Source organism: Rhincodon typus, chromosome 22 (genome assembly GCF_021869965.1).
Source record: "Rhincodon typus isolate 14 chromosome 22, sRhiTyp1.1, whole genome shotgun sequence".
In the NCBI taxonomy this organism is placed as follows: Eukaryota; Metazoa; Chordata; class Chondrichthyes; order Orectolobiformes; family Rhincodontidae; genus Rhincodon; species Rhincodon typus.
Window position 1 is genome coordinate 4,212,728 of NC_063353.1, and position 25,904 is coordinate 4,238,631.

A 25,904-nucleotide genomic window follows, 5' to 3' on the forward strand; every position below is an offset into this window, starting at 1 on the left:
GGAGGAGTAATGGGAAACTGGGGGAGGGATAATGGGAAACTGGGGGAAGAGTAATGGGAAACTGGGGGAGGGATAATGGGAAACCCGGGGAGGAGTAATGGGAAACTGGACGAGGGGTAATGGGAAACTGGGGAGGGGCAATGGGAAACTGGAGGAGGAGTAATGGGAATCTGGGAGAGGGATAATAGTAAACTGGGGGAGGGGGAATGGGAAACTGGGGGAGGGGTAAGGGTAATCTGGGGGAGGGGTAATGGGAAACTGGGGGAGGGACAATGGGAATCTGGGGGAGGGGTAATGGGAATCTGGGGGAGGGGTAATGGGAAACTGGGGGAGGAGCAATGGGAAACTGGGGGAGGGGTAACGGTAATCTGGGGGAAGGATAATAGTAAACTGGAAAAGGGGTAATGGGAAACTGTGGGAGGGATAATGGGAATCTGGGGGAGATGCATTAATAAACTGCAAAGGGAAAGTGGGGGAAGTAGAATCAGTTTAAAAGAGGCAAGATGCCCAGGGGAATTCTTTGAACCGTTAAGCGTTAGGACAAGGGAATGACTTCACATTTTGGTATCAAGACTCTGTGAATGTTTAATGCCCTCGATCCTCTCCTTTCATTGCCAGCTGCACACAATATTCCTGCTATCCAGCTACACATTGATCTGTTCACTGTACATTGGGCTGTTCCCACTAACACTGGGAATGGTGCAGATTGAAGCAATAGGTAAGATTGGTATTCCCACCTGCTCCATCACCAATAACTTGTCACTGAAATAGTTGCATTCACTGCTGAAGATCTCCCACATAGCTTCCTGCAGCTTCTTATCCTTCTGCTCTGGCCTGGTATCGGGATTCAACTTCTGGATCTTTGTTACATATGTCCAGCTTTTATCCTGCAATAAGGACAATGAAATTCACGTCATTGTGCACCCCACCAACCAGCATCTCCAATATCCCCCCCTTTCCCTCCAAGGCTCTCTGTCACAGTTACTGGAGAAGACTAAGGAAGGTGGGTGTGGTGTCAGTGTGAAATGACTGCACACGTATTTTCCCCTCAATATTTACAATCAAAAGCCTCAAAGGTGGAGAGGCTCCGAGTCTCTGCAAGTTGCAGTGTATTTCAAGCCATGTTCGGTTCGATTCCCGATATTCCCACCATCGGCAGTAGATTTATCGGCACCACCTGATCGTGGTGCATGCTGGGATAACATGAATTTAACAGGATTATTGAAGCATCGATGATTGAGTTCTGAGATACAGAGAAATATGTGGTGGCCAAGTGCATAGATAAGAGAAGGTTAATAAGACCATAAGAAATTGGAATGGGAGTAGGCCATTCAGCCCCTCATGCCTGTTCCACCATTCAATAGGCTCGTGGCTGATCCAACATTCCTCACGCCCACTTTCCTGCCCTTTCCCTGTATCCCCTGACTGATCAAGAATCTATCTGTCTCAGCCTTAAATATACACAAGGACTCTGCCCCCACAGCTCTCTGTGGCAAGAAGTTCCAAAGACACTTGACCCTCTGAGAGAAGAAATTCCTCCTCATCTAAGTCTCAAATGGGTGCCTCTTTATTCTGAAACTGTGCCCTCTGGTTCTAGACTCTTCCATGAGAGGAAACATCTTCTCAGCATTGACCCTGTCAAGCCCCTAAAGAAACCCATATGTTTCAATGAGATCGCCTCTCATTCTTCTAACCTCCAGTAAGTAGAGTTCCAATCTGTTTAGTCTTTGCTCATAAGATAATCCCTCCATATCAGCGATCATCTTAGTGAATAAAAACTGAAAGAACTGTGGATGCTGTAAAAAGTTCTGAGGAAAAGTCACTCAACCCAAAACGTTAACTCTGATTTCTCTCCACAGATGCTGCCAGACCTGCTGAGCTTTTCCAGCAATTTCTGTTTTTGTATCATCTTAGTGAACCTTCTCCGAACTGCCCCAATGAAATGATATCTTTCCTTAAATAAGGGGACGGAAACTGCTCAGAGTGTCGCAGATGTGGTCTCCCCAGCTCCTCGTACAGTAAGACTTCCCTACTCTTATACTCCAATCCCCTCGAAATAAGGGCCAACATTCCATTAGCCTTCCTGATTACCTGCTTTCCCCATGTGCTGGCTTTCTGTATATTGTGCACAGGTCCCTTAAGTCCTTTTGTGTTTCAGCTTTCTGCAGTTTTTCTCCATTTAAATAATATTCTGTTCTTTGTTCTCCCTTCCAAAATGAACAACTTCATATTTTCCCACATTACACTCCATTTGCCAACTCATTGCCCGTTTATTCAACTTCTCGCAATTTGCCCTTCCACCTGTTTTTTTATGTTGTCTGCAAATTTGGCTACACTTCCTTCCTCCAAATCATTAATATATCTTGTAAACAGTTGTGGTCCCTGAAATAACTCCACAGAGGCCGGTATCCTGTCACCAAGTCCCCCTTTAATTCCACGTGGAGAGTTCTTGGCACTGCTCCAGCTCCCTCAGAGCCAGCTCTCAGAATGAACAGAATCCCTGACACTCCTATTTGTATCTGTCAGCCAGGGCTCCCTGATTGGAAGAGATTAACAACCCCAGTCAGGGAACTCATATACTATGAGGTCCACTTGCTTACAATCACTATATCCCTCCCTCTCTGGGCCTGAGGACATAGTTCGGTTCTTCATTGTGTAGCTTCTCCCGAGGCGTTTTAGCACTGGGTCAGGTTTCTGCAACATGCCTCAGATACGGGCAGTGTGTAATGCACAGTAGCTCACCTCTTGCGCCAGGAGCATTTCGGAAGAAATTCATTCTCCTCTTCAGGTGGCAAAGGCATTGAAGTGACAACATTCGCTGCGTCCATCTCATATTCCGAGTTATCTTCAACGCTTGACGAAGAGGGAGAACCCACAAGACATAAAGGCAGTTGAGGAACTGGGCACATTTTCTCCTGCACTGTTTGCAAGTTTGCAACTTTCCTCATTCAAGTTTGCTCGTTCAGGACCATCACACCCAACCTGAACTTTATCCGTCACTGGGCCTGACCATGTCTGTCGCCCATGCAGGGCCACTGCTGTGGTTCTTACACCAAACATCATCCCCGAGTTAAAGTCTCTCTTGTTTAGCGGAGCCTTGCGTCCAGCATTGCTGTTCCTGATGCCATTTTGCCCTCCTTCCCCAGGTCTGGGAAGATCAGATTCAACCTGGTGTGGGCTCATCTCCCCATTAGCATCTCTACTGGAACTATTCCCGTAGTTGCATGAGGAGTGGTCTGACAATCAAATAGGAACCAGGACAGTTTGGTATCGAGTGAAGCTGTAGGCTGTTTCTTTAAGCCTGCCTTCAAAGTTTGGACTGCTCTTTCCACCAGACCATTGCATGATGGAGCTGTCCTTATATGACAAATACATTTCGACTTTAGGAAATACTTAAATTCCCTGATGGTAAATGATGGCCCGTTGTTTGTGACCAACACTTCCAGGAGGCCATGCATTGCAAAAGATGCTCACAGCTTTTCTATCATTGTCCCCATGTTTGACAAATGAACTCTACGCATGTACATCCATTTTGAGTGGGGGTCCACAATGACTAAGAACATTGAGCCCATGAAAGGACCTACATAGTCAACGTGTAACTGAGTCCAGGGTCCACCCGGCCATTCCCACGAACGTGTGGGAGCGGCTGGCAATAACTTCTATTCTTGCTGGTTCTCTGGGCACTCCCTCACCAAGGCAGCTATATCTGCATCCAGTCCTGGCCACCAGACTCAACTTCAAGCCAACATCTTCACTTTGGAAACCTCTGGATGACCCTGGTGGAGCTCAGCCAGTGTCTGGCAGTGACCTTTGCTAGGGACAATTACTCTTGCTCCCCAAATTGATATGCCATCTTTGGGTTGCCACTGAATTAACTCCGCAGAGGCTGGTAATCCATCACCAAGTCACCCTTTGTTTACACATGGAGAGCCCTAGACACTGATCCAGCTCCATCAGAGCCAGCTCCTGTTTGTATCTGTCAGCCAGGGCTCCCTATTTGGACCAGACTAACAGCCTCCATATTCTATGAGATCCACCTTGCAGATCTCATTGCAATCCCTACAGTGCCAGCACTGATCCCTGTGGAACCCCACTGGTTACAGGTCACCAACCTGAAAAAGAACACCTTATCCCCACTCTCTGTTTCCTTGCCAATATACTACCTCCAACACCATGGGTTTTTATCTCATGACTTAATCTTTTGTGAGGTATCTTAGCAAACTCCTTTTGGAAGGCCAAATACTATATATCTACTGGTCCCGTCTATCAACTCTGGTTGAGACTTCCTCGAAAACCCAAATAAATTAGTTAAACGTGATTTCCCCTTCATGAAGCTCGGCTGACTCTGCTTGATTAGATTATGATATTCCATCTACTAAATCTATTACATATTTCTGTGCTATTACATCTTAACAATTGATTCCAACAATAGACGTTAGACTGATCAGCCTACAGTTACTTGCTCTTTGCCTCTCTTCCTTTTTGAATCAGGTGTCACACTGACAGTTTTCCAATCCTCTGGTATTTCTCCAGAATCCGAATGTTTTTGGAAAATTACAGCCAATGCATCTACTATCACTGCAGCTGTCTCTTTTAGGATCCTAGGATCCAAGCCACTGGGGCCAAGGGACTTCTCTGCCTTTGGCCCCATTAGTTTGTCTAATGATACTTAATTCATCCCCCTTATTCTTCCATATTAACTGAATACTTGAAGCATGTGGGTGTGGTGGCTCAGTGGTTAGCATTGCTGCCTCACAGCACCAGGGACCTGGGTTCGATATCAGCCTCACGTGACTGTCTGTGTGGAGTTTGCATGTTCTCCCTGTATCTGCATGGGTTTCCTCTCACAGTCCAAAGATGTGCAGGATAGGTGGATTGGCCATTGGAAATGTGGAATTACGAGGTCTCTGTGGGATGGTCTTCAGAGGGCCAGTACAGAATTGATGGGCCAAATGGCCTTTTAACACACAGTAGGGATTCTACCATCACGACTGATATAAAACATCTAACTCCTCTACCGTTGCCCATAACTATTAATACACAGGTAAAGCAAGTAATCAAGAAAACTAATAGAACGATATGTTTTATTGTGAGAAGAACTGAATGCAGGAGTGGAGAGGTATTTTTCACTTATACAGGGTATTGGTGAGAACACATCCGGAGTCATGCGTACATTACAGGTCACCATACCTAACAGAAGGATTTTACTGGATGGTTGAAGCAGTTCAGAGAAGGTTTACCAGCCTAATACCTGGAACTTCCTAATACCTGGCTTGCCTCATGAGGAAAGGCCTGACAGGCTGGGCCTGTATCCTCTGGAGTTTAGAAGTGTCAGAGTCGACTTAACTGAAAGATCCTGATGTGACCTGACTGCATGGATATCAAAAAGATGTTTCCTCATTTGGGAGAAACTAGAACTAGAAGTCGTAGTTTTAAAATAAAGGGTTGTCCATTTAGAACAGAGACAAGGAAACATTTCTTTCCTCTCAGAGTGGCTTTGGAATTCCCAAATCAAAATGCAGTGGGTGCAGAATCTTCACATATTTTTAATGAAGGAGGTGATAGATTCTTGATTAGCGAGGAGATCAAAGATTATCAGGGATATGCAGGAATGTAGGGTTGAGGTTAAAATCAGATCAACTATGATCTTATTGAATGGGGGAGCAGCCTCAAAGGGCCGAGTGGCCTAATCTTGTTCCTTGTTCATATTATTGCAAAACGATGAGGACTCTGGACAGAATGGATAGAGAGAAAGCTTGCCCATTGGTACCATGGGAGATGACCCTAATTTAATGTTCTTGGCAGAAGGACCAGAGGCAACGTGTGGAAAATATTTTTCAGGGAGTGGGTGGTGAGCACTTGGAATACCCTGCCTCAGAGTGTGGTAAAGGCTGGTTCAATCAGGGTTTGTGAAAGGGAGTTAGCTGAAGAGATCTGTGGGGAGTAAAGTGACAGTGGGAGAGCTTCTCTTGAAGAGAGCGGGCAAAGACAATGTGGGGCTGATTGGCCTCCATCTATCTGCGACCGTTCCGTGATTCCCTAATTTCTATCCCACACACAGGCACAAGGGAGACAGCTGATCTGTGCAGCCAGAAGAACACTGACAGGTTCCCAATTCAGAGGGTCCAGTTATGAGGGACATTTCAGCTCTTTAACTTTGAGACAGCTCATTTGGATACAACGTCCTGTCCTGGGCACCAGTCCTGAAAGAATCCCGGGCCTGGACAGGGTGTGGATGGGTCAGGTACAAGTGTAAAATTGTTAGAATGGTACTGACACTAGAAATAGCATTAGGTTTATTGTCATGTGTACTCGAGTACGTAAGTATAGGAATAAAGTGAAAAGTGTACAACGTTGCCCCTCATGGCACCATTTTACTTACAAAGTACAAGCTTAGATACAAAATAGAGAAATAAAGAAAAAAAGTTACATTACTTTACAGTGATTCATGGTATAAATTAGAAAAGATAAGAAATAAGGTTAAAAAGATAACATTACAGTCAGATAAACATATTACAAACAAACTGCAAAGGATAAATTAGAATATCAAGTGTTTCTCAGAGTTTATGAATGACCTGCTCAAGGTGTTTAAAATAATAGAAGAATTCAGTATTGTAGATCCAGGGAAACCAATTCCTGTAGTAGGAGAGTCCAGAAGCAGGTAGAATAAGCTTAAATTAAACTCACTTTAGAAGCTAAAATCAAGAAACAAAGATAAATGAAAATTTGGACCTATCTCCTAGCAGAGGCTATGGGCAATAGGGGTCAAGGGGAGTTTTTGAGGCTGAGATCGATATGTGTTTGGTCTGAAGGAGGGACTTTTGGTGCAGGGAGTAACTATTCCTGTTTCCGAGCAGGGAACGCTGGTTTCAAGTCCCAGTCCAGGGCTCGATGGCCATGAGGATGCATTCATTGTGTGACATTAGAACCTGAGAGCAGGGTAACTATATGGAGTGTCAGGGCCTCAGTCTATGTAGCCTTTGGTGATAAGCTAGTGCCTGTCTCAGGGAAAATTTGAGTTACACAAACACACATTTCATCAGCCTCTTCTAAGCCTAGGCAATGGCACGGAAATACACATGAAATGTATTCAAGGAGGTAATGAAGATGATTGATGAGGGTAGAACAGTGGATGTTGTTTACATGGATTTTAGTAAGGCTTTCAACAAGGTCCCTCATGGTAGGCTCATCCAGAAGATTAAGATGCATGGGATCCACAGTGACCTGGCCACGTGGATTCAGAATTGGTTTGCCCATAGAAGACAGAGGGTAGTGGTGGAAGGGTGTTTTTCAGGCTGGAGGTCCATGACTAGTGATGTTCCACAGGAATCCGTACTGGGACCTCTGCTGTTTGTGATATATATAAATGACTTGGATGAAAATGTAGATGGGTGGGTTAGAAAGTTTGCAGATGATACAAAGATCAATGGAGTTGTGGACAGTGTAAAAAGTTGTCAAAGGATACAGCGGATATAGCTCAGTTGCAGATATGGGCGGAGAAATGGCAGATGGCGTTTAATCTGGGTAAGTGTGAGGTGCTGCACTTTGGGAGACCAAATGTCAAGGAAAAGTATACAGTTAATGGTAGGACTCTGAACAGCATTGATGTACAAAATGATCTTGGGATTCAAGTCCATTGCTCCCTGAAAGTGGCCACACAAGTAGATAGGGTGGTAAAGAAGGTGTATGGCATGCTTGCCTTTATTTGTCGGGGAACTGAGTACAAGAGTCAGGATGTCATGGTGCAGCTTTATAAGACTTTGGTTCGTCCACACTTAGAGTATTGCGTTCAATTCTAGTCGTCACATTATAGGAAGGATGTGGAGACTTTGGAGAGGGTGCAGAAGAGGTTTACCAGGATGCTGCCTGGATTAGAGGATATGAGCTATAAGGAGAGGCTAGAAAAACTCAGGTTGTTTTCTCTGGAGCGGCGCAGGCTGAGGGGAGACTTGATAGAAGTTTATAAAATTATGAGATGCATAGATAGGGTTGAAGTCAAAATCTTTTCCCTAGAGTTGAAATGTCTAATATTAGGGGGGCATGTATTTCAGGTGAGGGCGGGGGAAAGTTCAAAGGAGACATGAGGGGCAAGTTTCTTTTTACACAGAGAGTGAGTCTGAAACGTGCTGCCAGGGGTGGTGGTAGAGGCAGATACAGTAGGGGCATTTAAGGGGCTTTTAGATAAGCACATGAATATGCAAAGAATGGAGGGATGTGGACCAAGGGGTGGCAGAAAGGATTAGTTTAATTTGGCGTCATGTTCAGCACAACATCATGGGCCTAAGGGCCCATTTCTGTGCTGTACTGTTCTATATAGTGAATAAGGCGAGCTGTTGTCCAGGTGAATGGCAGCACAGATCTGAAGGGTTGAATGGTCTCCTCCTGTTCCTTACAGTAGGTGAGAGGGGAATTCCTATTGATTTATGTGAAGTAATAAATACATTGGCTCTAGCTCTAGAAGCAACTGACATCAGCAGAGCTCCTCCGGAGGTCAAGGTCAGAGAGTGGTCAGTGGCTTCACTTGACGAGATAGAGTGTGCAAAGACAATTGGTCAGCAATGATGACCAATGAGAAGGAAATACCTTGTACTGTTGGAAAAGCTGATCTGTGCAGTCCCTGATCACCAGTGAGGCCAGAAGGTTTTCCAAATGCGATATTTGCTTTTGTTTCACTTTGCTCTAGAAACGAAAGGTAAAACAATTGTGTCAGATTAGTGGGATAAAATACGTGCACTTCCAGCACACAGCTCGGATGGCAGGCAAGGGGAGGGGGATTCATGTAAAGGCTCATTTTTTGGTGAGTTCGAGCTACCTGACCTCTCTTGGAGATCCCTGACTACTCTAGGAGATCCCTGACTACTCTTGGAGATCTCTGACATCTTGGGTACTTATGAGTGGGACCGATGGGAAGCTTTCCCCAGAGCCCTATCCTTGATTAAAATTCCATATACATGATGCGTAATTTACTGCCTAGTGAAAGAAACGATTGGGAAATTGCAGCAAAAGGTGTCCCAAATGTTGGATTAGTCATCAAGCCTAAAAAAACTAATTTTCTAAATCGTGATATGTCGGCATCTGTAGTGAGGCCTCACTTTATTGCTCACTGACACTATGCTTCGGGAAGGAGCTGGCTCTTGAACGGAAATTCTTTGTAATGGTTTTGTTAACAACTCAGTCTTTCTCAGCTAGTTCTAAAGACAGGCAAGAGTCATGCATAATGGCCTGGTGGCAGATGTGGTAACATAGTGGTCATGTGACTGGGCTCATAATCCCGAGAGCCAACTAAAATCTCAGAGACACTGGTTTAAAATTCCACCACAACAGCTGGTGGAATCTAAATTCAATGAACAAATCTGGAACTTTTAAACAAAACCAACCTCAGTAAAAGGTGACCATGCAACCCATTTGGTTCACTGCTGTCCCTTACCTGGTCTGGCCTACATGTGACTCCAGACCCACAGCAACATGGTGGACCCTTAACTGCCCTCTGATATGGACCTTACAAACACTCAGTCCGATGGGATTAGGGATGAGCAGCAAATACTGACCTTGCCAGTGATACCCAATTCCATGAAAGAATAAAAATAACCTTATTGGCCAGAGAAATTAAGGACAACAGTTTTCTTTCCCCAAAGTAACAAAGGATACAATTCTAAAAGGGGTGTAGGTGCAGAGAGAGACCAGGGATCATATCAGTACAAAGCATGGAAGTGGCAGGGCAGGTTCAGAAAGCATTTGGAGTCTTTTATCATTCACTCACGGGATGTGGGCATTGGTGGCTGAGCCAGTATTTATTGTCCATCCCTAGCTGCCCTTGAGAAGGTGGTGGTGAGCTTCCTTCTTGAACTGCTGCAGTCCATCAGTGTTGGGATACCCACAATGCTGTTAGGGAGGGAATTTCAGGATTTTGACCCAGCGACAGTGAAGGAACGATGATATATTTCCAAGTCAGGATGGTGAGTGGCTTGGAGGAGAATTTGCAGGGGGTGGTGTTCCCATGTATCTGCTGCCCTTGTCCTTCTAGATGGAAGTGGTTGCGTGTTTGGAAGGTGCTGCCTGAGTATCTTTGGTGAATTTCTGCAGTGCATCTTGTAGATGGTACACACTGCTGCTACTGAGCGTTGGTGATGGAGGGAGTAGATGTTTGTGGATGTGGTGCCAATCAAGTGGGCTCCTGGATGGTGTCAAGCTTCCTTGAGCGTTGTTGGAGCTGCACTGATCCAGGGCAAGTGGGGAGTATTCCAGCACATTCCTGCCTTGTGTCTTGTAGATGGTGGACAGGCTTTGGGGGAGTCAGGGGCTGATTTACTTGCTGCAGTATTCCTAGTCTCTGACCTGCTGTTGTAACTATTGTATTTATGTGGTGAGTCCAGTTGAGTTTCTGGTCAATGGTAACTCCCAGGATGTTGATAGTGGGGAATTCAGTGATGGTAACACCATTGAATGTCAAGTGCACTCGGCACTTTATATATAAAGACATAGTGTACTAAAGCAAGGAGGCTATGATATAGTCCTTTACCATCCTCTCTCAGCCAGGGGTAAAATAGTGGTGAGGCTGGATGAGACATTTTAGTGGGCATTTATTTCGTGGGTATTAATTTAATGGGTTGTAGATTAGTAGGCAGTAGATTACTGGGCATTAATTGACTATTTAGGGGCCTCAACAGAGGCAAAGGTGGGTGGTGTGACCCTCTCATTGCTCATGTAAAATGGGAGACAGGTCAGGGAGGTAACAGGAAAGCCTCCTAATGCATTTTATATGCACCCCCCCCCAACCCTGCCCTCAAAACTCCTGCTGGAGAGTAGGAGTTTAATTCTGCTCACAGTGTTGTTTCTAAAGGGCCTATTAGTTATTGAGATATAATGCGAACATTATACATAGCAGTGTTTACTGTTGGAAGGAAATCTTAGTCAGTGTTGCTGCTGATAGTGAATAGACAACTAATATCACCAGAGGTGTAGCACATTAGCGTCAAGCTTCAAGTTATCTTAAACAAGTTAGTACCTGTGGAATTTATCAGGGTTTGAGTAAATCACTGAAACATAACCGCCCCAATCTCATGTACCTGGCAATTGAGGTACAACTCATTGCTTTCTTGGGGAAGTGTCCGAAACAAATTGCTCAGCATTATTTATTTAATCTTTCCTCTCCTCCAACTACAATACATGAGAGAGTGGTGGAATTTCAAATACATGGAAAAAATATTAGACAGCATTACCGTTCCCCGTTTTGCAAAGGGCCATTTCGACTTCTTGGATTCTGAAAGAGAGATTTGGATGGCTTTAGAATTTTTCCGACAGGTCACATTCCTTCAGATTACCCAACGTTCAGGCAACAGAACATTCAGCCAATTAGAAATACAAACTGTCACCAAAGAAGGTTGAAGATTCCGTCCATGTGGCTCTATGAGCTTACCTGTACTGAGCGAGGGGGTAGACACAGTACGGTAAATTAATAAATCGCCAGGAAATATTTCGAGTCCCGGTAAACAGACAACCAACGAGCTGCGCCGACGATGAGATGTGCACCTGTAACAGTGAGAAGAACAAGCAAAACCGAGTGGATTTTTTCACAGGCAATTATTTCAAAACTGACGTACCAATAGGGTCTGATCATGGCAAGAGTAATGCTCAATGAACACACGTTGTTTTGTTAGGAAATTAATCAATCTCTGAACTTGCGATTGAGACCACACACTCTCTCACACACACAAAACACACAACCAACACACAGATACATACACGCAACATGCAACCAACATACATACTGTGACAATACTATGGCTTAAAGAGGTATATTGTGTCCTGGTTTTCTCTTATGCAGAGAGATTGAGACAGAGGTGATGAGTGCTCACTTCTAAGCCAATAAAGTGAACAGCTTGTGAGGTCTTGGGGTGTTTTTTTTAAAAGATTAGAATAGAAGCAGCCTGAATGGGTGGAGTCATCTCCCACAGAACCAGGGTTTCAGTTTAGTTTGCAACTGTTGTTGGGGTTTGGAAGTTGGCTGTGGAAGCTGTCTCTCTCTCTCTCTCTCTCCATCTCTCTCTCTGTTACAGTTAAAAGCTTGGGTTCTCTCTCTTTCTGCAAGAATTGCATGTGAGATGCTCTGTTTTACTGACTTTGCCTTTGCCAAAAGGTGTGTTTATGGGATGTTACTATATTGGAACAGTTACTGTTTAGTAGTTAAATAATCTAATATTCTGTTAAGTTTTCTATTAGAGGTAAAGTTATACCAACGCTTCTTTCTTTTGTTTAAATTGTATCTGTAGTGTGAGAATAAAGTGTGTTCTTCTTAAAGCCGAGTAGTGTATCCAATCAAATTACATCTAGAACACAGCACCTTACACTTGCCTTTCAATAAAAGTTAGGGTCTAGGTTATTACCTTGATATATTTGAAGGGGGTTTGGTCTGGTCCATAACACGTACACACAACACACAGTCAACACACACATATGTACAACACACACACACAAACACTCACTCACAACCCACACACAACACTCACAACACAAATACAACATACACTCATAATCAACACACAACATACACATGGTGAAAATTCAAGGTGAAAATCTGCTGCTCCACTTTTCGCCCACCCATGAAGTCATAGAGTTATTTGTGAAACAGAAGGAGGCTCATTCAGCCCATTGAATGCATGCTGGCTCATTGCATGCAATACAGTTGCACCCACTCTCCCTGCTCAGGCCACACAGCCCTGCAAGTTTCTTTCTTTCAAGTGTCCATCCAATTCCCTCTTGAAATCATCGATTGTCTCCATCTACCATCTTCACGGGCCGCAGAATCCAGGTCATTACCACTTGCTGAGTACAAACGTTCTTTCCAACATTTCTGCATCTCTTGGCCAAAATCTTGTTCCCCATTCCCTCCCCCAAACCCCACCTGCCCTGTGCTTGCTGACTTACACTGGCTTCCAATTCACTAGCACCTCCAACTTGAATTCTCATCTTCATTTGAATTCTCATGGTTTCTTTTTTCTTTGTTAATCTCTCTAATTACCTCCAGCCCTATCTTTGAACCATTTCTTCATCTGATTCTGCCCTCCTGTGTACCCACACACCTCCTGTGTACCCACACACCTTCTCCCTTTGCTCTACCATCATTGGCTGGAGTCAACATTAATCATCGTGTCAAATGCATTCCCAAAATCTCCCAATCCTCCTGTCCATATTTAAGCTGCTCCCAAAAGCACATTTCTTCTGCCAGGCTGTTAATCACCTTACCCCCCATGCTCCCTCCCTTTAGTTTACCATGCATGCTAAGTTGGTCACACTCCTGCAAAATTGTCTTCAGATATTTTTAAGGTAATAGGCAGTATACAGATGTGAGATGTTGTTGCTCATAAACACTGATAATTCTGGTTCAACATTCCAACTAATTTCACTTGGAAGGGGGCAGGTTTGGAACTTACTGCCAGGAGCAGAATTGGCTTCTTTTGTTCAAAGATGAAAGACAGTGGGCACAGAAAATCTGAACTGAAAATGAAGTGTTGAAAATACTCAATAGGGTCTTGCAGTCTCTTTGGAGAGAGAAACACAGTTAACGTTTCATATAAATGAACCGCTTCCATCTTGTCCCTACTGGTGCCTCATGTCTAGACCAGACTTTCTATCCCCATATTGGGGTAGGCAGAGAATGGGAGTGGGAGAAGGGGAAGGGTTTACAATGCTGGATTGCCAGTATCACCCTAATCTCAGGCCATTGTCCTTACAGTGGGTTGAGGGTTTGGGGAACTATCCACCCACAAGTCACATATAGCCAGTTTAGCTTATCAATGTGGGGCAAGGAGCTGAAAGGGTTAAAGCAGAAGAGTGCCTTAAGCACCACCCACAATTATGATATCATAAGGGCTTGGTGGGAGAACAGCTTCGGATGTTGATGGAGTAGAAACTACCATCTGGATCTTCAAGCTCTCTGTAACGATGTCTGCCATATTAATATGACTTGCACCGAGTTGCTGTCATAACATCATAAGAAATAGGAACAGAAGTAGGCCATTCTGCCCCTCAATCTGCTGGACCATTCAATAAGATCATGGTTATCTTGATATTCCTCACTTCCACTTTCCTGCCCTTTCCCTGAATCCCTTGGTTCCCCGACTGATCAAGAAACTCTCTGTCTCAGTCTTAAATATACACAAGGACTCTGTCTCCACAGGTCTCTGTGGCAAGGAGTTCCAAAGCCTCACAACCCTCTGAGCGAATATATTCCTCCTCATCTCAGTCTGAAATTGGCACCCCTTTATTCTGAGACTATGCCCTCTGACCTTAGACACTCACAACTCTCCCTACTCTTATACTCCAAACCCCTTGAAATAAGGGCCAAAAATCCATTAGCATTCCTGATTACTTGCTGCGACTTTGTGCTATTATGCAGTGAACTACATTTTTTTGGAAACAAAAGCATCTTCTCATTAAATGTCCTCAAAGAGACCCTGTAGATCCTGACACAGTGGCACTAAGTCTAGCAGATGCATCTTGACATAATGCACAATCATGAGGATACATTTTATAACAAAGAAGGTTTATTATCGAGGCTAACTGGAACACCACCAACTGCAAGTTCCCCTCCGAGCCATTCACCATCCTGACATGGAAATATATCGCCGTTCTTTCACTGTCACTGGGTCAAAACCCTGGAATTCCCTCCCTCAGAGCATTGTAGGTCAACCCACAGAACATGGACTGCAGCGGTTCAAGAAGGCAGCCCACCACCACCTTCTCATGGGCAACTAGGGATGGGCAACGCCTACATCCCCTGTTGTTCAGTCCCCCTGAGCCACTAGGCACAAGGCCAACTTCCTGCAAGTTGCCTCTTGACATCAAACAGAGGGCAGGGAGGGGTTTACCCAACATTCCAAGCAGGTTGTAAGGCCCTCCACCATCTGCCTGGCCATAGCTGTGACCAGAGACCATTCTATCGATGAGTTCACCCCCTGACCACTCAGGTAGCTGAGCTGTTGAAGAGGAGAGAGAGAGCGAGAGAGATAGAAACAGCATCTCAAAATGGAGGCGTCCTATCTCGATCTCTCTCTCTAGGCTGAACTGCTGTTTCTTGTGGCCATTCGATTGGTCTTCCACCCTCAGGAGCCTATGCTCCCTCCTCAAATGGAACAGCAGGAGCCCATCCTCTGGACATTAACTGCCCAATGTGAGGAAAATCACTGTCAGGTGACTGGTTCCCACACAATGGGATGCTGTGACCTGGGTTCGAATCCTCAAAGGGCAAATCCTCCACCCCAAATCACTTTTGTTATTTAACATCCCCTGTTCTCCACTCTGTCAGAGAACCCCATCACTCTTCCTCCTCTTTCTCTGCCTCAGTATTTGTTTAAAACCTACTCATTTCTAACTTTACCAGTTCTGGTGAAAATTCATCGGCTTGAAACACTCAACCCCATTGTTCTGTCCACAGCAGCTGTCAGACCTGCAGAGTATTTCCGGGAATTTTGACTTTCCAGGTTCCCTGTATTTGTAAAGCTGTTGATGTGGACTGACTACCAGTTTATATAAACCAACTGAATCTCGGCACCACTGAAATGAAAACCATGCCATTTCTATCAGGCCCTGACTTACGTTGGGTTAGCAAGTTGAAACACCTTTGCCAAAACAAATTTCAATGCTTTACACTTCTCTTGTACTTTCTGTAGAAACAGCACAGTTTTATTAAACAGGGAAAGGATCGGGACGAAACATGATTGGATGTTTCATACAAACATTGCTTTTGTTTCTGTTGCCCGGTTACTGAACTGGCAGCTCCCTCTGACTGATACTTCTTTGTCACTCACCATTCACCAGACTCCCCAACGCTCAATCAGTTTAGAAGATGGAAAACTCAAGCTGTAATTAAACCAGCTAATTGGTTATTATCCCAAAGTTCCAAGTAACTCGATGAAAACAATCATGCTGAATTATTGCCTTTTAATATTCTTTTTTCATTTGCATTAAATGCCTGGATTTTCTCTAAACATTAGACCTTAGTGCTTGCACGTTCAGTTTTCCACACTACCTACACTTTGGGAATTATATGTAACCTTACACTATCAAGATTTATTTAATTCTGCTTTATAAACGGTAAGGTGTTCCAAACTCTATTCTGAACTCAACAACACAGTATTTCTGCAGTCAACTAAAATGCGTCATTGTTTGTCTAAAATAGGTGTCTTTGCTGACACAGCGTACAGGTATGTTGATGTAATCCAACCACATAACTGAATGAGAACTGATTTGTTGACTGGGCTCCTCCAGCATATTGACTGAAATGAAATTTAGATGAATTCAGAAAGTTTTGTAATCAGGTGTGAATAAGTATTGGGGAGCAGGGATCTTCAGAACCTGGGTAACCTGGCAAAGGAACTGAGAAAATCCTACTCATCATTCAGAGAACTTTATTAAATGAGCTATGTAGCTAAACCGTGGTACTCCAGAAGTGACACTTCCTTATTGAAAGGGCTACTTTATCTTATAAAACAAAGTGGCATTAAAGGTAAGCAATATCAAACCATAAGTACATAAGAGCTAGGAGCAGAAGTAGGCCATTCAGCCCCTCAAGCCTTCTCTGCCATTTAATACTATCACGTCTGATCTCATCTTGGCCTCAACTCCACTTTCCTGGCCGCTGCCCACAACCTGTTAATCCATTACTAATTAAAAATCTGTCTATCTCTTTCGTAAGTTTACTCAATGTCCCTACCTCCACTGCAATCTGGAGGAGTGGATTCCACAGATTCACAACTCTGCGTCAAAAGTAATTGCTCCTCATCTCCACTGTTATATTATTGGTGATAGTGATTTAGCAGTCAGTGTTACATCGTCAGATCTTATAATAGAATATTAACCATAGTAACAGGCCACTCAGTCCATTTAACCCATGCTGGTGTTGGTGCTCCACTTAATTCTCTTTCCATCTTACTAAATAATCTAAGCCTATCATCATAACTCTCCATTTTCCCTCATAGACTGGTCTCACTTCTCCTTAAATGCTTCTACACTCTCTCCCTCAAGCACTCCCTGCGATAGCGAGTTCCGCATTCTGACCTCTCTATGGATAAAGAAGTTCCTTCTAAACTCCCAGTTGGATTTCTTGTGGACCATCATACAGTGACAGAGTCTAGTTGTGCTTTTCCCCACAGGGGGAAGCACGTTCTTTGTGTCCACTGCACCAAAACCTTTTAAAGACCTTGAAAATCCTTCAGCCTTTTTCCCAAGACAGAGACCCAGAGAGTTAACCCATTCCTGACACGTTTACCCACACATTTCTGATATTATGCCTGTCAATCTTCTCTGCCTTCTGTGCTTTATTAGGAGTCAACTGACAACCTGGAGTAACCTGAAAAAAAACTTTTCTTGTCAGAAAAAGAGATGATATGATCGAGTGCCTCTATCTCATCTACCTAATATGGTGAGCACAGTCCTCTAATGGTGGTCTAATCCAAGTTAAACATTTATCAGTTTGGTCTCTCGTCACATGGGTGTTTGTCTTTTCCATGGCCTTGACATCCTTTGGCTCACTGTTTAGTGATTGATGTTACTTGTTCTCTGAGATTCCTTTGTTCCTCTGCCCCACCTAGAATTGCAGCTTTCCAAGGAATGAGTTTACCACATCACGTTTATCTCCATATCAACTTCATTTGTCAACTATTTCCCCTGTCATTTGTCCTCCTTGCGCTGGCTATCTCACCCCTCCCCCAATCCCTCAAATTGGTGCCACAGAAATGAGTTTTTAAGTTGGAAATTGTGTGCTTGAACTCATCGTAAAATGGACTGATGGCTTCAGGTCTGCCTCAGTGCGTGAAGAAAATGTTTTGTGTCAGTCTGTAACCAGCAGTTTTAACCTTGTTACCTAAATCTTTCTGCCCCTTGACTTCTCTCCTACCTTAAAACACTTTTTAGAACCTACCTCGCTCTTTGATTAAACTTTTGCTCAACTTCTTAAGCTCGACTCATGTAGCTCGGTGTCAAATTTTGCTTACTGTCTATGTGAACAAGGTGTCTGAGTACATACTTACCCACTCTCTCATAACCCTTCAACGAGTCAATCAATCTAATCTTGACTTAAATTAACATTCTTTCCGTTTGAACCACAATCTCTCAAATGAATTCTACAGCTCATGACCCACTGTGGTGAAATTTCTCCTGATCTGATGTTCGAAACCCACCATACATAACCGTACACCAGTGACCCTGGTTCTTGATGTCTGCCCTAGCATTTCTCCATTTTAGGCTTTTCATTTTAAACATTTCTATCATTGTATCTCAGAAGCTATGTTGTTCTGAGTTTTTCTCAAGTTACTCCTGGTTGTCAAATTAACTCCCAGCTTGGGAAGCAGAGTGAATAAACTGGCTTTTCATTGCTTGCTGAAGTTTGGATATGATGTGACCTACCTCTCAGGTGTTGCATCTTGGGACGTCTGCTAAGAGAGGAGAAAGAAAATCAATTGAGAACCAGAAGACATTGTTAAAGTCTTCTCCTTGAACGTAGTGTGGCAAAAAAAAAACGCTAATATACATTATAGAAATGACTATGTAATCAAACAAACTTCATTAGGACAGAAAGTGCTGAGGAACCCAGTAGGTCTGGCCACATCTGCGGAGAGAGAAACCCTGTTAATATTTTGAGTGTGGTATGACTCTTCACCAGCATCCACAGTATTTTGCTTTTAGACAACATAATTAGTTTGCACAAAATACTTTGCGTGACTCAGAAAGCAACAGAGGAATTGTCAGATTGAGAACCAAACATCGAATAACTTCACTAACTTCACTATAGTTGCTGTTGTAGGAAACACAGCGGGCAATTAGTGCACAGCAAGATCCCAGAAAAGCGATGGGACCAAGGAATCTGTATTAGGCATTGATTGAAGTATAAAGTTTGATACAAAAACAAAGTTGCTGGAAAAGCTCAGCAGGTCTAGCAGCATCTGTAAAGGAAAAAACAGAGTTAATGTTTCAGGTCCTGTGACCCATCCTCAGAACTGATGGTGGCTGGGAAAACGTCAATTTATATGCAGAAAATAGGGGGATGGGTGGGGTAGGGAGTAAACGATAGGATAGAGCCCAAAGAGAGAGAAAGACAGTTGGACAGACAAAGGAGTTGCTTGCGATCAGGCTGGGACAGTGAATAGTTGTTAATGGGGACTGTTAGTGACTAACAACAGGAGGTGTGTAATGGCAGGCTATGTGGTAACAAGGCCTGGTGTGTGGGGTAGGGGACTGGGACATGGGAGAGTTTAGGCCCTAAAATTATTGAACTCAATATTGAGTTCGGAGGGCTGTAGGGTCCCCAAGCGGAAAATGAGGTGTTGTCCCTCCAGCTTGCGTTGGGCTTCACTGGAACACTGCAGCAAGCCAGAGACAGAGATGTTGGCCAGGGAGCAGTGTGGTGCATTGAAGTGGCAGGCAACAGGTAGTCCAGGGTCTTTTTTGCGAGCAAAACGTAAATGTTCTGCGAAGCGGTCACCCAGTCTACACTTTGTTTCCTCAATGTAGAGGAGACCACATTGTGAGCAGCGGATGTAGTAGACTAGATTCTTGGAAGTGCAGGTGAAGTTTTGCTTCACCTGGAAGGTATGTTTGGGCCCTTGGATACTGGGGAGGGAGGAGGCAAATGGGCAGGTGTTGCATCTTCGCCGGTTACAGGGGAAGGTGCCGTGGGGCTGTGGGGAGGTGTTGGGGGTGATGGAAGTGTGGACCGGAGGGAATGGTCCCTGCGGAAGGTGGACAAGGCAGGGGAGAGGAATATGTGTCTGGTGGTGGCATCTCGCTGGAGGTGGCGAAAATGAAATCTGATGATCTTCTGGATATGGATGCTGGTAGGATGGTAGGTAAGGATAAGGGGAATCCTATCGCTGTTGTGGGAGGGAAGAGAAGCGATGAGGGCGGAAGTGCGGGAGATGGGTCAGACCTGGGTTGAGGGCCCTGTCGACAATGGTGCTGGGGAATCTCAGTTGAGGAAGAAGGTGGACATTTCGGAGGCTCCCTTGTCGAAGTTGGCCTCATCTGAACATATGCAAGGAGACGGAGGAACTGAGAGAATGGGATGGAGTCTTTACAGGAGGCAGGGTGCGAGGATGTATAGTCCAGGGAGCTGTGGGAGTCAACAAGGTGCAGGGCTGGATGAATACAGCAGGCCAAGCAGCATCATAGGAGCAGAAAGGCTGACGTTTCGGGCCTAGACCTTTCATCGGAAAAGTGGGTTTATAGTGGACCTTCAAGGGTCCTCAGACAGCACCTTCCAAATCTATGACCATCTAGAAGGACAAGGGAAGCAGATACATGGCAATACCACCACGTGCAAGTTCCCCTCCAAGCCGCTCACCATTCTGACTTGGAAATATATTGCCGTTCCTTCACTGTTGCTGGGCCAAAATCCTGGAATTTCCTCCCTAAGGGCATTATGGGTCAACCTATAGCACATGGACTGCAGTGATTCAAGAAGGCAGCTCAGCACCACTTTGTCAGGGAATCATGGACAGGTCCATTGAAGAAACCTGTCTCAGAGTTTTGCTCTCACAGAGCAGATCCCACATGGTTTAAGGCAGAGGTCAGCTGGCTCTCACTGGATCATAATGTCCCTCTGAGTTAGTGGGTCATAAGTTCAATAAAAACCTATAAATCAGGAACAAAAACAGAAGTCGCTGGAAAAGTTCAGCAGGTCTGGCAGCATCTGTGAAGAAAAAATCAGAGTTAATGTTTCAGGTCTGGTGACCCTTTCTCAGAACCCCTCGAAACGTTAACTCTGATTTTTTTTTCTTCACAGATGCTGCCAGACCTGCTGAGCTTTTCCAGCAACTTCTGTTTTTGGTCATAATTTCAATCCTCAGCCTAGAACACAAAATCCAGGGTTTTAAAAGTGTATTTGTGTGTTATGAGCATCGCTGGTTCCGTCAGCCTTTATTGCCCGTCCCTAGTTGCCCTCAAATGTGCCCCACTGAGGGACACTGCACTGACACAGATAAGATATTAAACTGAAACCTCCTCTTCATGGGAGCATCCACTACCACTTTGAATGGCCATTGGTGATCCCTTCCTTCGAAACCCTTTAGTTTAAGGGAAGTTTTACAAATGTATGTTATAAGCTGTTTAAATATTACATACCTGTGTGAGTGACATTTAATTTACTTTTGTTATCAATTCTTTGGCCTTTAATATTTTATTACAGTGTCTTTAAATCTGAAACATTCCAATATACCTTAAAGCCTGACCTCCAAAGAATTATAGAATCCCTACAGTGCAGAATGAGGCCATTCAGCCCATCGAGTCAGCACTAACCCTTCAATTGTCTGACGGTGTAAACTCATATAGCTCCTGTTAATCTTGTTTTTTAAAGCCAAATGAGTTGTGTTATATACAGGCGGCTGTTATCTTACCCTGTGAATTTAATGCTCTGTCATTGACAGGATGCATATACAGGAGGAGATCAAGAGAGAGCCAGTGTCTTTCCTCTTTCAAAAGTGATTTTTTTTTCAAAAGACTTCAATTTTGAAAGAAAACAAAACCTCTTTGAGGGACACTGATAAGGGAGGAGGAATGGGGAGTGTTCAATGCGAGGGAACAAATGATTTGAGTGGGATTTAGGGAGAGCAGTAGGGTGTGAATGTAAGAGGAATAGAAAGTACAGAGGATTTAAAGGGATGAATCAGTAATTCAGTGAGAGTGAGAGGGCATGGGTGGGGGTGGGATTGATAAGGGCCACATGTTTCATATAATCACATTGGACTTCCTAGTTTAAAGGATATAGCCAAAAGGATAGCAGAAGAGACGAGTTGAATTCAGGAGAGAAAAGCAACAATGACCAGTGGGACACAGAGAAAACCAGCAATCCAATGACATCTGGAAGCAACAAACAACGCTCCTCCAGCTACTGTACACAAGACAATAGAAGATCAACAAGTAATTTATTTACAAACAAGTTACACCTGCATGTACTTCCTATTGAGTTCCTGGATTACAAATTTGTGTCTCGATATGGAGAATGGAAATTGCTGTGTAAACACATCACACTATAATTACTGCCTCCCCCTTACAATGGGGTCATTGCAACATCAAGCCTGCAAGTATACAGCAGCAAAAGTTGGAACTAGGAATTCATATATTAGAAATTAAATCATTTCAGAATTTACAGCTATTACATTTGTTTCCACTGTCCTATACTCTCTACAATCGCTCTACCTGAAATATACAATTAATCTTGTCTTCCAGTTTACAACTGTACTCACATTATGAATTATGTGTGTGTAATATTGTGCAATATTCCTTGATTGTCATTAATATTATTATCAGCCCATGCCAACTGTTCCAGTTCTCACATTTCAAGGACAGGCCTCCCCCAGTCTGAAATTTTTGAAGCCTTCGGATTATTACCCAACAAAGCAAAGAAAGGAAAATCAGTAGTATAACCACAGCATACCTAGCAAACGATAATGAAAAATTAAACAGTATGTTCCTTAACTTGTTCATAACAGGCAGAGTACAGAGCATACCTAACAAGCCCTTGCCTGCTAACCCCAAAAACAAAATGTCTCTTAGGTGTCATTCCATGATTGGGCAGCACTTTCTGGATAATCCTAAGTGTGCTAACAGCTACACCAACAATTAACGTAAGATAATCAGTCACACTCAAAAAGTGGCTTATTTGCACTCCCCAGAGGAAAACAAAACATGTAGAGACACATACTGTGAAAACAGGAGTGATATGTTCAAGAGATAACAAGGTGTAGAGCTGAATGAACACAGCAGGACAAGCAGCATCAGAGGAGCAGGAAGGCTGACGTTTTGGGCCTAGAGTTCAAACTTTGTGCCTTTTTTGAATTATTCAGGAGGTTGGGGAGCCTATGGTTCCCCATTGCTTTGGCCATGGCAACGCCTCAGCCAATCAGAATTGACTCATCAGCCAATTAGCATCCTTTTCTCCTGCAGTGCATTTTCTTGCAGTGGTTTGAAATCTGGCATTCTTGTGTTTGTCCTGATCAAAGACTTTGGCAACGTGGCTCACTTTTCAGCAATAATACAAAATTTAAAATCATAAAACTGCAACTGTTGCCCTCAGCAACGTAACAATATGCAATTAATTCAGCACCACAATGGGCAGAATGCTCACTCTGATCTGGGGTTTTCCCAGAGGTTCCCCTTCATTTGGCTTGGAGAGATATTCGCTGAGGGTACTGGGAAGGCTTGAAGGCTTGCCAAACTGGAGGGTGAACCTAGCTTGATGGGAGGGAGGGGTGGCAGCATAGAGGAAGTAACTCTAAGGGAGGAGGGGGTGTTCCAACATGGACACACCTTCTCACTAACATTTTCAAATATTTTTAACATTTTTAAAAATGCAAAGTAGAAAGTGAAGCCAGGTTGAGGGGCTGTGGGTTGCAGCTGAGGGTGATGGGGTTCAGATATCCCTCTCCAATGTGACTTGGCAGGTTCCCGAGAGCAGCCTGGATTGGAAAGGAGATGCCAAGCTCCGGGCAATTCTGCTGCCAGCTCCACACCTCACCCACTCCAGGATACACAAACCCAACCAGAAAACCCTGGAATTTCCTTTCTAAATCTCTCCGGCTTGCCACCACACTCTCTTCCTTTCAGACACTTCCTCGAAATCTATCTCTGTGATCTAATCCTTTGGTAATTCACCCGAGTGTCCGCTCGTGTGGCTCAGCCTGTAATATTGTTTGATGATCCTCTTGTGAAACACATTGGAACATGTGGCCATGTTAAAGGTCTCTCCACCTGTCAGTCGTTGTAGTCACAAAGTCAGAGATGACCCCCAAACTCTGCCAACTCTGGACATTTCCATATAACAGCTGCCAGTCTCAGTACTTGCCAACTCAGAGAGGATGCCCTCTTTGGAAACTAGCTCCCAGCTTTGGCCTGGCAATCCGATTGCTCATTATCAGCTGTGCCTCAGTACAAGGACTATGGCCGCTCAGCCTCACGAGGGTCTGCCAATGGATCCCCGCGTGACTGGACATGCCGCTTCTCCGTCTGAAGCTCTTTGGGCAAATGGGGCTGAACGTCTCACAAACTGGAGGCGTCCAGAATCCTCAATGTGTCAAAGAGGTTTACATTACAGGAAGAAAACCCATCGGCCCCATTGCATCCATGCCAGTCTAAAACCACCACCTCACTGTTCCTTTTTCCATCACTTGCCCCGTAGCTGGATCCGTGAATATTCATTCACAGGATGAGGGCTGGACCAGCATTTATTGCCCATCCCTAACCCATCCCTAATTGCCCAGAGGGCAGTTCAGAGTCAACCACATTGCCATGGTCTGGAGTCACATGTAGGCCAGACCAGGTAAGGATGGCAGTTTACCTCCCTAGAAGACATCACTGTACCAGATGGGTTTTTCCAACAATCGACAATGGATTCACAGTCATCGTCAGATTCTTAATTCCAGATTATTGAATCTAAATTCCATTCACTGCCATGAGGATTAATTGAGTCTTTGGATTAATAGTCAAACAATAATACAACCAGGCCATTGCCTCCTTGAGCACAGCTAAATACTTCTTCAATGTTATGATTTCTGCCTCCATCACCCTTTGGGCTACTGCACTGGGACTTCAGTTGACATGTGGAGGTCTTTGTTGTCAAACACTCAGTGCTGTAGTTTGTAGGAGGATGAGGGGGTGCAGCTGATCGGTTTGGGATCTCATCATCAAGGGGGGCCTTCTGAGAGAGGTAGTTGCCGAAGCCTGGGACATATTCAATATATTCCAAACTTAAAGTTTTCGACAAGATTTGTAGCTCAGGTTGTGGATGAGGTTGGAGACTTGCTCGCTGAGCCAGTGTGTTTGATTGCAAATGTTTCATCACCCTGCTAGGTAACACTGTCAGTGCGCCTGAAGCGGTGAAACATCGGTGTTCTGTCCCATTTGTTATTTTTATGCCTCAGTTTGCTGGGGTGGTTGGCATTACTTCTGGTTCTGTTTTTCAGTGGTTTGTATATCGGGTCCAGTTCAATGTGAGTTATCATAGAAGTTATCATAAGAGTTATTACAGAAACCCCACGGTGTAGAAACAGGCCATTCGGCCCAACAAGTCCACTCTGACCTTCTGAAGACCATCCCACCCAGATCTGTCCCCTGTATTTCCCATGGCTAATGCGCCTAACCTACGCATCCCTGAACATTACGGACAACTTAGCATGGTCAATCCATCTAACCTACACACCTTTGGACTGTGTTTGTTGACGGAGATCCGGTTGGAATGCCAGGCCTCCAGGAATTCCCTGGCATGTCTCTGTTTGGCTCGTGCTATTATGGATGAAACAGAAACAGAGACATGCCAGGGAATTCCTGGAGGCCTGGCATTCCAACCGGAACTCATCAACAAACACATTGAACTGGACCCATATACAAACCACTAAAAAACAGAACCAGATGTGATGCCAACCACCCCAGCAAACCAAGGCATAAAAATAACAAGCGGGACAGAACACCAACGCTTCACCGGAGGTGCACTGATGGTGTTACCCAGCAGGTTGACAAAATGTCTGCAATCAAACACACTGGCTCCATGAGCAAGTCTACAACCTCAATATTCCAAGCTCTCCTTCAACAGACATAGATGCTGGATGTGACTGACAGGTCTGGGCTGATAGGAGTTTTGTTCTGACAACATTCAAGCACTGGTCAAGTCTCTGCAGAATTGAAGGATTGAGAGTGGATACAAGTCTGTTGTAGAACAGGCAATGATGCTGTCGATCACGTATGTCTACAGCAGTCAGGTTAGTTTTAGCAATACTTAATACTCACAGCACGGGGCCGTGGATGTTTGTTTGCTGATTAGCCACCTTGGGTCATCAGATTTCTTGAGTGCACTTACGCACTCAAATGATGAGTATCATTGCTGGTTTGTTAACACAGGTAATGTTCTGGGGACAAAAGCA

At 44.3% G+C, this 25,904-nt stretch overlaps 1 protein-coding gene across 6 annotated transcripts in view; it reads right to left on the reverse strand.

Annotated features, from left to right (window-relative positions):
* plekhg7 (pleckstrin homology domain containing, family G (with RhoGef domain) member 7) overlaps positions 1–25,904 on the reverse strand; it is a 106,215-nt gene that overhangs the window by 28,750 nt on the left and 51,561 nt on the right. For 5 of the 6 annotated variants that reach the window (XM_048610395.1, XM_048610393.1, XM_048610392.1 and 2 more), the window contains exons 3-7: positions 18,403–18,431; positions 11,417–11,529; positions 11,220–11,260; positions 8,584–8,679; positions 738–887 (exon numbers count right to left, since the gene is read on the reverse strand). In XM_048610395.1, the coding sequence (XP_048466352.1) occupies positions 738–887; positions 8,584–8,679; positions 11,220–11,260; positions 11,417–11,529; positions 18,403–18,431 (429 nt within the window). The remainder of the gene's footprint in view (positions 1–737; positions 888–8,583; positions 8,680–11,219; positions 11,261–11,416; positions 11,530–18,402; positions 18,432–25,904) is intronic. The other variant, XM_048610390.1, reaches the window with a different exon arrangement.